Below are 12,029 nucleotides of genomic sequence, written 5' to 3'. Positions count from 1 at the left end.
CGATCTGATTTTTCAACCGCACTTATTTCGCGATCTGAATATTCACATTGCTCGTGTTTTGGATTTAAATAAGAGACGCTGTTCGTCGCTCACCCAGCTAAATTTGCATGCCTTCGCTTAGTCGACTTAATGTAATGTATTTTTTTTTTATCGAAATTTGAGCTTGAATACTCGTGCGCCAAGAACAAAAACATCATTTAACACCTAACACAAGAAACACTAATTGTAGCTCGATTGGTCATTGTCGGCTCGGGTACTTCTTACATGTACCTCGAGTACTCTTAAGTTTGCTTACATGTACCCCGGGTACGGAAAATATACTAAAAGTACCCGGGAATTTTAACGCTACTCCGGTCGTTGTCGACTATTTTTATATCAAAGTTTCTGTTAAATGGCCTCAATATTATCGAAACTGGTACTCAAAAAGCATGTTGATGCAATTTTTTTAAAGAGATGTTTGCTTAAGATAAACAATATCGTTTTACGATTATCGTTATCGCGTTTTGCGACATCGGATTTTGGGCAAGAATACAACTCAGGTCTAATATCGACCGGGTACGTTTAAGTATATTTACCGTACCCGGGGTACATGTAAGTATACTTAAGAGTACTCGGGGTACATGTAAGAAGTTTCCGAGCCGACAATGACCAATCGAGCATAAGTGTGTTAACATTTTATTTTAACAACTGGAATGAATTTTATATGAAAGTCATACTGTCATAGTAAAGTATGGTTATTAAAACATTTATTATTTTGATAACAGGGAATATCGTTTTAGAAGCTGGTGTTTACATATTATGAATTGACACATGTACACAAATAAGACTACAGATATGCAGTTACAGACATGCTTGATTTCTGTAATTTACAGAGGAGTGTGTTTTTAAATGCAGTGATACCAATGTTCCAGGCGAGCAATGCGTTACATAGAGACATCGTAACTCAGAGTGATTTAAGTTTGAGGAACATTTCGTCAGTAAGAGCGGTTATAAAAACAACGACACTTAACTCTTGAGAACAGTTGTTAACATTGTTGAAGGAATAAAAAAATAACAGCGTCTAGCGCAAACTATTGTCGATAACTTTAAAGGTAACTATATATATATATATATATATATATATATATATATATATATATATATATATATATATATATATATAAATAAATAAATATATATATATATAATGTTTTAATAATGGTAGATCATAGAGAAACAAAAGTGTTCTTTATTAATTCAATATAAGTGAAATGGGATTGGTTATACCTAGCAATTAATGTTTAATAGAATCACAAACATGAAATAAAAACCGATATTGTATTACGTACAATATAATGATTTACCATTCGAATTTAAATATTTACTTTATTGACAGACAGTTTCTAAACACATCAAATGATAGTTTACAAATGCGCAATTAGTTATTAAAGTATTATTTATGTTATGCTTCAACAGAAATGTCGGAAAACAAGACGCGTGTCAATGCCTCTGCAACTTCCGGTGCGATACTTCCTGTCGCCGTCGCCACCTTGTTCCAGAGCGGATGCTTCCTCGCCGCTGCGGTGTTGAAGAAGAATGTGAATTTCCTGCCCAAGGATCCGCTGGTTCTTATTGGGACGGTCTACGCGCTGGCCGCCACCGATATGTTCGCATACAGTTGGTACATAAGCAAGAACAACGACAAAGACAATAAACAATAAACGTGGATTAATAGAACATTTTAAAGACTGATCATATACATATGATTACTTTTCAGTTTTAAAGTTTGAGTTTTTTTTCAAAACTTAATAAATAGATTACATGAATTCAATGTCACCAGAGGACTGTTGAGTTTATCATGCAAGAGAAGAGAATGTGGTTTTATACGAATAACATCCAATATTTTGCCGTGACCATTACACTCAGAACTACAGTCGTTATCTCTTGTACGTGATTTATTATGACATTATGACCAGCAGCCGTACAAGTCAAAGCCATTTTGCTGTTTGGAATAGACAGCATGGTCACTCAACGTACTGATAGTGTGCATAGTGTGAAATTTGAATTAATTTGAATATTATTTTTGAGGTTTATGTTAGTCAAAAAGTACACATTCCCAACGGTGGAATGTGTGCGATGGATGCGTTCTGGTATATTTATCAAATTAAGTACTTTGATCAAACTGTACAGTTCGCCATTCTGGTTCTCCTTCTATTCATGATATGTTCACGTTATTTAGTGGCAAAAAAAATCAAAATTGTTTAGTATTTAGTTTAATTTTGAAATAAATTTTCTCTTTATAACGTCTTACAACTGTATGATTTTATTAATAGTTGTTGTCCATTAGGTTATAAGTTAAATATTATAATGTGCGTAACGTGTTTGTTTGCCATACGAGAAAATACTACTTGATTGTAAGGAGCCAAACTTGTTTTCAATATTTTGAAAAGCTAAATGCTACAATGACGGACCATTATAAAAAGCAATTATGTAAGATTTGGATACCGACTGCCGCCGATGCGATTTTTCCCGATTAGCATTTTTTTTCGATTAATGCTTGCCGAATGCGACGTGCATAGTGTACTCGCCCGTCCTTCTAAATTGGATCAATTTATTTCCAATATTAGGGCTGTATAGTATACTTATTTCTATATTAAGAATATTTCGTACAGAAATTCCGTTAAGCAAACAGCACAGACCCCGATGAGACGCCGCACAATGCGGCGTCTAATCTGGGTCTCCGTTGTTTGCCAAAGCCTTTTTTTCTAGACGCTAGGCATAAATGGGTTAATTAGCTAGATTTATTTTATGTTCGCTTGCTGTCTGAAAATCGTTCCGAAGAAGTACTTCAGTTCACCAAATCACATAAAAATTCGAGGATTGATGGCACACTGTTGTATCTGTAAAGTATTTTCTTTGAGATACAATAGTTGAACACCCACCTAAACAATCGAGGTGTAAAGGCAACTATAGTGCATCTGTATTATATTTTTAGTTGTTCGCTTGCGAACAACTATGGTTAATATCACACGTTTTAAATCAGTTTTCCTAACTACGATAAACCTGATAACTGCCGCATCTGCCGCATCCGCACCGAGAATGAGTTGTATACAGGTATATACAGGTAATTTATGCAAGAGGTTTGAGTTCTTCAAATATATTCATTCACAAATGTAAACATAATGTGAAGAACGTAATAAATGGAATATATTTTAACGGAGCGTATATAGAAAAGAATCAATAAACAATGTTTGTATTATACGTGTTGCGTTTATGAATGATTACACTTTTTATTGCATCTTAATGACGTGGTATATTTGCTCAGCATAGGTCATTCAGAATCTGTTGCTATTTATAAATGCGAGAAAATAAAGTTACTGTTCATAAATAAGGGATATGATGAGTCCAACACATTATCACGCGTCTGTTGCACAGCCTTGTTGGTAGTGCTTTCTACCACGGCAAACCTTTGTGGTCAGATAATTTAACGAGTTTCCTCTTAACGTGACACTTTACTTAAACGCAAAACTGTGTTTATCGATAGTCAATTATGTCTTTCCCTGACGATTTTGTGACCGAGTACAGACTCTGAAATTCTGCGAGATGGATTTAAACGCGTACTTGTAACTGGGCCAACACTTGTGTTTATGTGTCGTTTGAACTTGCAGAGAGTACTCCGGAATACTGTACATTGAACAGTGTCATATCCGTTACGCCGTGTACAGACACAGTGATGCAGCCACCTTTCAGGAGATTTATCTCGAATCCGCCTTTAAAATATTCGAATGTATTAATTCGTGTCTGCTGGTGTTATGTAGATGTCATTCAAGGTGAAAAGCTCGGTAAAGCAGCTATGCCAAAAAAGCAAGAATGTTCTATACCAATATTAAGGTCATAGACTGGTTGATACCGTGTGAACTATTGGGTAGCAAGTAATGCATAAACAACAAAGTACGGGTCAGCAGCGCTGTCTTTATGACTATCTAATTCGTGAGTAAAAAGTACTGCCCCTAGATTGATTTGTTTTTTTCTTGCATCAATTATGTTATTGTTTATTTTGAATTGTATATGGTGTCAAAAAGTTTTTTGAAAAGGGAATTTCCATCATGAAATTATATTCTTAGTGTGATAGTTATTCGATATTCCCACAATATTCATTTAATATGTTGGTGATTGAAAATTTTATTGTATATTCACTGGTTTTCATTATACCATTTTCATCATATTTTTAATGCTTTCAGAACGTCTAAAAAAGAGACATGTTGTTGTTATCTATATAACATACTAGTAAATATGATAATAAACGGTGCACACACATCTCGACCTGTACGTTAAGACACACTCTTTATAAATGTGATTGGGTTGTGTTCATTTCCAACTTGCGTTTGTGTGCGCGTATCATAGCTATCGCGTGCACACGTAGTGATGTCACTGAATAAACTATTTCATATGTCCCCTGAATAACAACGTACAATGACAAAAAGACGGCATGTCAAAGTAAATGGCTAACCGTGTGGTCTTCAGAAAAGTTCAAGACTTGGATAAAGGCGAATATTATGACAGCGAAAAGGTACTCAATTTAGCCTTCAAGACGCTATGAGACAAATAAATATTATTTTTTTTTGTGCACGGATTTATTTTCACCTTATAATATTACAAACATGCATGTTATGTCCAGAAATGTACATGTTTATAAAAAAATATTGTTATTATATATATATATATATATATATATATATATATATATATATATATATATATATATATATATATATATATATATATTATTTATATATATTCTTTATACAATATTCAAAGTTTCATATTGAAAAAAAAAATAATTTGTAGGGTTTCATTCAACAACAAATTAGTGAAATATAGTGCACTTTCTCGCATATTGCACGTTCTCACATATTGCACTTTCTCACATATTGCATTTCTGGCATACTTTTATTGCACATTCAGATCTTATGCATAGATCGTCAGTTCTGCGATATGATGCCTATATTTTCTTGCCGTTTGTGTCTCGTCCATCAAAGAAAAACGTTATGAAAAATGCTGAAAAGAGAAAAACAATCTTAGTTATACTGGTTCAATCAACGGCCGTTTTTACATAATCAATATTAAAGGTATTCCTTGGATATTCAACATTATCTCCGTCAATCAATCCATTTTACATCATCACTATTTAAGATTCTCCACGCATAGTCGATATTCTCCATGCATAGTCGATATTCTCCGCCCATAGTCGATTTTACAGACATCTTACAGAACAAAGTAAAAACAACAGCAATTGCAAAAATTGTACCGTATTTCTCCAAATGTTTTTGTTATCGTACAGATACCAATGTCGTTAGCGAGGAATACTGCTTCTAACGTAAACGATTTGTGCGTCATCCGTTCGTTTAAAAGACAGGCATGAATAAACTTCTTCACAATTGATAGTTTTAAATAAAACAAACGTTATGAAAATTCATTAGTATTTACATCAACTAGGAATGCACAAAATTACGTTATATGTTTACGCAGTTTTGATGACCCCAAAAGTTCAAGACAAGCACTTACAAACAGTTCCTAAACCGCCAGCGAATATGAACAGCCAGTGCCACCCTATGACGGCCTGCAGGTTGAGACCGATAAATCCTCCAACTATCGTGCCTATGGACTGAAATAACAAACAAGCGTGGTAATGGACTAAAATAACAAAACGGGCGTGGGGATGGACTGAATTAACAAACAAGCGTGTGAATGGACTGAAATAACAAACAAGCATGGAAAATGACTGAAATTACAAAAGCGTGTGAATGGACTGAAATAACAAACAAGCGTGGAAATAGACTAAAATAGCAAACAAGCGTGGGAATGGACTGAAATAACAAACAAGCGTGGGAATGAACTGAAATTACAAACAAGCGTGGTAATGGACTGAAATAACAAACATTCGTGGGAATGGACTGAATTAACAAACAAGCGTGGGAATGGCCTGAAGTTAAAAACAAGCGTAGGAATGGACTGAAATAACAAACAAGCGTGGAAATGGACTGAAATAACAACATTCGTGGGAATGGACTGAAATATCAAACAAGCGTGGTAATGGACTAAAATAACAAAACGGGCGTGGGAATGGACTAAAATAACAAACAAGCGTGGGAATGGACTGAAATAACAAACATTCGTGAGAATGGACTGAAATAACAAAACAGCGTGGGAATGGGGCGAAATTACAAAAAAGCGTGGGAAATGGACTAAAATTACAAACAAGCGTGGGAATGGACTGAAATAACAAACAAGCATGGAAATTGACTGAAATTACAAACAAGCGTGGGAATGTACTGAAATTACAAACAAGCGTTGGAATGGACTAACTTAACAAACACACGTGGAAATGGACTGAAATAAGAAACAAGCATGGGAATGGACTGAAATAACAAAAAAGCGTGGGAATGGAGTGAAACAACAGAAAATAGTTAACATTGACTGAAATAACAAACAAACGTGGCTATGGTATGTAATAACAAAAATGTAAAATAGTTTAAATGGACTATAATAAAAAACGTGGTTATTGAATGAAATCAAAGCAGTGGTTTGAAATGACGTAAATAGCAAACAATAGTTTTAGTAGACTGAAATAATGAACAATAGTTCAAGAATAACAAGCAAGCGTGCTTATGGAATGAATTAACAAACTTTAAAAAATGTGGCCATGGAATGAAATTACAAATAAATGTTGAAATGGACTTAAATTTAAAAGAATAACGGACTGAACGAACAAGTAATCGTGGCTATGAAATTAATTATAAACAATCGGCCACTTTGACTAAAATAACAAACAATCGCGTATTACGACTAAAAAAACAAACATTCAAACGGATTGATAAACTACAGAATTATGTCGGTCGACTGAAATTACAAACAGTAGTGCCAATAAAGTGAAATATAAACTTTCCAGTGAGATTTGACAATTGCTTTCAAATGAAAGGAAATAACAAAATTATTGTGAACATTTTTTACTGTGTCTAAGAGATACAAAACAACTGAAATTTCAAATACGATTACATAAGATCACTATTCAACGTTAATATTTGGAATATAAACTTTGATACGAACACATTCAGTATTTTATTCTTTTATTATTTTGTTAACTGTTTACTTTGCATTGCATTGCCGGCTATAATTTATATTGGTATGTTAACATGTAAGTTTATATATTACTAAAATAAACTGTAAATACAAATTATAACAAATGAAGTAATGAATGCTGGATGGAAAGCGTGATGCAACAAATAATAATGGTGATGGTAATAGATCATTGATGAAATGAATAAAATGGAAATATAAACTTTGTATGGCCCTTCGTTTATACGCAAGTTACAGACGTGTTAATAGTTGTTAAATATATTTTAATATATCTGACACACCATCTTGAGAAAAAACAACATATATACAATACTAAATGGAATACCTGTTTCACATATCAGATATTATTACGAATTGACAGTACAATGAATGAAGTAAGCGCACAAAACACGTTTCTTATTTTTAAATATATTACATACTAGATACATCTATTTCATGAATAACAAAACTGTCTAAGTATTGTATATGGCATCATATGTAGCAAGCTTAACAGCGTTCATTATTGCGAAATCAAAGGATACTTACAACACCAACAAATTGAAATCCTATTGCCACGGCCATATAAACCATAGGTTACTTACAACACCAACAAATTGAAATCCTATTGCCACGGGCATATAAATTATAGGTTACTTACAACACCAACAAATTGAAATCCTATTGCCACGGGCATATAAATTATAGGTTACTTACAAAACCAATAAATTGAAATCCTATTACTACGGCCATATAAATCACAGGTTACTTACAACACCAACAAATTGAAATCCTATTGCCAAGGACATATTTTCCACGCCGAAGAGTTTACCTAACACCGATGGACCAATCGCCCATATACCTGGAACATGAAAATTTAAATGCATTTGTAATTTAAAGTAACTTTAAAATGAAATTAAATTATTCATTAAGTGAAGGAGTTACTTCAAAATACATGAACTAATCAAATGAGAAATTGTGTAACACATATTAATCAACTAGTTACTTTCTATAATAAATTAAAAAAAATATAATAAAATTATAATACACTAATTAACTTATAACAATATATATAAAGATGAAATCTTTTCGCAATCGTTTATACTAACAATTGAGTGTCGCTATAGAAAACAACAGGGGATTAAAGCATGTGCTTAAAGTGTCGTCCCAGATTAGCTGTGCAGTCCTCACAGGGTAATGAGGGACAACATTTGAGCTTTTATAGTATATTTTAATTATATTTGTTATTTAAAGAAAGTCTCCTCTTAGAGAAAATCCAGTTTTGCCGGAAAATTCCGTCAAGATAAGCCTCTGCGATTTTCACAGGCTAATCTGGGACACTAAACCCGGTTTTCCTAGAGCGAGAGTCAATAATATAATATTGTGTCTTATGTTGCTTTCTGAAAATGTTGTTAGCTAATAAAAAATATGATTCTGTACACGATCCCCGAGTGGTAACTATTTTTTAACAAACGGTGATAAAACAAACAAACCGCAGTTGCTGCCATATATGCTGCCTATCCACAAGAGGAAGAATATTTTGTGCATCTTTTCTGTGTACATGATGGTACAGGACAAAATTGTAAAGAGTGCGCAGATCATCTTCACAGTGGTCTGAAATATGATTCGTGTTCTGAGAAAACTGGGCATAATGCATGTTCGTAAAGTGTCGTCCCAGATTAGCCTGTGCAGTCCGCACAGGCTAATCAGGGACGACACTTTCCGCCTAAACTTGATATTCGGCAAGGAGGGACTTCCTTGAAACTAAAAATACCATTAAAGCGGAAAGTGTCGTCCCTGATTAGCCTGTGCGGACTGCACAGGCTAATCTGGGACGACACTTTACGCACACGCATTAAGCTCAATTTTCTCAGAACAAGACACATATATCTGAAGTTTGCTCTGGGAAAACTGGGATTTATGCATGTGCGCAAAGTGTCGTCCCAGAATAGCCTTGGCAATCTTCACATGCAAATCAGGGACGACATTTTCCGTATACTCTGGATTGTTGTTGAGAAAGGCCCTTTTCAAGGCCAAAATTCTATCAAAGCGCAAAGTGTCGTCCCTGATACGACTGTGCGAAATGCACACACAGGCTAATCTGAGACCACACTTAACGCAATTGCATTAAGCCCGAATTTCCCACAGCGAGGCTGAGTTGATATGTCTTCAAATCTGTATTAATGTATGAATATGTTTGTATATTTTAGATGCCGTTCAAAGATATGTTGGGGTTTATATAGAATATATATATATGTGCTGTACAAAATACGAATATTAATTGATAGCTTATGCCAACTGGGATAGACACATTGCTACACGAAGTGTACATGAAGTTGCAGTGTCAAAGATTTGTAGACATGCAAAGCACAAGTTAACATGACACATAACATGTGTTTCCTTCACTGAAATCATTTAGCTATAGGATTAATCGACTTACTTCAAATCCATATTTGTCCATCACGAGTCCCCAGATGGGCCTGAACACGCAGTTGAATATTGACGCAATAGAACCGACCAACGCGAGAAAATGGTCATCGTAAATAAACGTCTGACCGTAAGCCTGTAATAATAAACATGAGCCTCGTTCAGGGAAAATCGGACTTCAAACATGTACGTAGAGTTTCGTCCTAGATTAAAGTAACTTTTAAAGCAATTTACTGTATGTATGATGCTCTTTTTTATTGTGCTTGACACTAGGATGTACAATTAACCATATATAATCTTTCAATAGATAACTGATCATATATTAACTTTGGATAGATAACTGATCATATATTAGCTTTGGATAGACAAATTATCATATATTAACTTTGGATAGATAAATGATCATATATTAACTTTGGATAGATAAATGATCATATATTAACTTTGGATAGATAAATGATTAAATACTTATTCGGACAGTGATTTTAGTTGACCATATACAATTCTGGATATATAAGTGAGAATATACTAACTTTGGATATATAATGTACCAGGGGTACATTTAAGTATACTTAAGTGTACCCGGGGTACATTTCAGTTGTACCCGAGCAAACAATAACCAATCGAGCCATACGTACTTTGGGTAGATACAATTTAATGATGCTATACTAAGTTTGGATATCGTATTGGTCAGTTAATAACGTTGGATATATATTTAACAATATAATAAATCTGTATAGATAATTACTGACCATATACTAACTTTTTAAAGATAATTTACCATGTACTAACTTTTAAAAGATAATCGACCATATACTAACTTTTGAAAGATAATTGACCACATACTAAGTAGTGAACGATAATTGACAATATACCAACTGTTGATGGATAGTAGACCATATACTAGCTTTCGAAGGATAATTGATCATATACTGACTTTTGATGGATAATTGACCATTAACCTACTTTTAGCAGATATTTGACCATTTACTCACTTTTGAAAGATAATTGACCATATGCTAACTATTAATGGATAATTGACCGTATACACTACGTCTAGCGCGATTTCTGCCATCCACCTCACTCCCACCGTGGACATTTTTTCGTGAGCGTGGAAAATCACCGCGATCGGAAGGTGTTTCCATCATGATAGATCGCGTCGACAGTGACTGAACACCGCGGGCGTTATCGGGAAATCGATCTCACGGTGGACCACCATGATCGCGGTGGACCACCGCGGCCTCGGTGGTTCGCGGGTGAAATACACGTAAATGTGAATAAACATGTATATTTTGATATTGCAAACCGTATAATTTTTGCAAAGTTCTAAAATGATTTGTTACATTTGTATGTTCATGTGTATACATTGTAACTTGATTGTTAACAATCGTCATTATTTTCTGTTGTTTACCCTCGTTCCAGAATCATTTGACATGTCGTACATCGAGCGTGATGTGCTTTATGTTTTGTTTCTACAGTTTCTGCGTGAAGATTTACTTGTTGTTTATTTAAAAAAATGTTTGTTTTTGTTAAAATTTCGGAAATGCTTTCTCGTTTGTACACGTATAGCTTGCGGTATCCGGACAAACGGCACCTGGACAATCGGCACCTTATTTAAAGTACCCGGTCATCACTATATATATTGACAGAATCGTTGCGATAAAAAGTACCATCTCCGTGTATTGTGGTGTTTTCAAATTATATATTGTATACATGTACATATATTTTGTTTGGGTAATGGTGAGGTTAATCGGCCGCGCTTGAAGTAATACATCGGATGCACCGGTTTTAATTTTAATTCTAACACGGCACGTGACTTGTTTTCTATAGACAAAGAAGGAAATCAAGCGTGGGTTATTCTGCAATAACTTATGGGCGGAGCTTATACACTGAAAGCACGCGCTGTAGCTAAACAAAACATGCCGATACATTTTCCACCAGCGTAATAATCCGGTATTTTATGAATGAAAGTCACGTGACAAAATACTACGCTATGAACAGAAATGCGTAAACTTGACCCAATTTCCCACGGTGTTCGTCTGCTGCTTCGATACTGAAATGGCTGAAGTTCGAATCGGAGTTGTTGTCTTGTAGATTCAACACTCTTGCGTTAATTTAAAGAGTACAATGAAAACATGTTAGTTTACGCAAGTTGTTGTTCTTAGTTAACCAAACGTGAGAAATGAAATGGGTTTTTTCCATCCAGTTTGGCTGTTATTGAGGGCGGAGATCTGATCGACAGAACAGCCGAAAGCTATTTTTATGGGCGGAGCTTCACATAAAATAGTATGCAAGAAAAATAAGATACATTCTATAAATCTTTAGTAAAAATCGTGTTAGAATCGAAATAATTCGTGTACGTTATAGTTTGTGATCGAATAACCCACGGCCGGAAGTTTAGATGCGTGGTTTCAAATTACTCGTGCTTCGCACTCGTGATTTAATCCCTACGCATCTAAACTTCCGGCCGTGGGTTATTCGACAACAAACTATAACGTACACGAATTATT

At 34.5% G+C, this 12,029-nt stretch overlaps 1 protein-coding gene and 1 long non-coding RNA gene across 5 annotated transcripts in view; one reads left to right on the top strand and one right to left on the bottom strand.

The window, feature by feature from the left end:
• Positions 1–872: 872 nt before the first annotated feature.
• On the top strand, positions 873–1,805 carry LOC127834833 (uncharacterized). Its single transcript, XR_008028233.1, has 2 exons — positions 873–1,091; positions 1,456–1,805. It is a non-coding gene; the product is annotated as an uncharacterized LOC127834833 (long non-coding RNA).
• Positions 1,806–4,780: 2,975 nt separating this feature from the next.
• The window catches only part of LOC127833392 (monocarboxylate transporter 2-like), a 33,875-nt gene continuing 26,626 nt past the window's right edge, over positions 4,781–12,029 (bottom strand). For 3 of the 4 annotated variants that reach the window (XM_052358619.1, XM_052358616.1, XM_052358618.1), the window contains 5 exons: positions 9,533–9,655; positions 8,586–8,706; positions 7,866–7,954; positions 5,545–5,644; positions 4,782–5,037 (listed from right to left, as the gene is read on the bottom strand). In XM_052358619.1, coding sequence (XP_052214579.1) covers positions 4,982–5,037; positions 5,545–5,644; positions 7,866–7,954; positions 8,586–8,706; positions 9,533–9,655 — 489 coding nt within the window. In that variant the 3' untranslated portion in view covers positions 4,782–4,981. Of the gene's footprint in view, positions 5,038–5,544; positions 5,645–7,865; positions 7,955–8,585; positions 8,707–9,532; positions 9,656–12,029 lie in introns of all 4 variants that reach the window. The other variant, XM_052358620.1, reaches the window with a different exon arrangement.

The sequence above is a fragment of the Dreissena polymorpha genome, chromosome 6, assembly GCF_020536995.1.
Source record: "Dreissena polymorpha isolate Duluth1 chromosome 6, UMN_Dpol_1.0, whole genome shotgun sequence".
NCBI classification, from domain to species: Eukaryota; Metazoa; Mollusca; class Bivalvia; order Myida; family Dreissenidae; genus Dreissena; species Dreissena polymorpha.
This window is presented reverse-complemented; position numbering and strand designations above follow the sequence as displayed.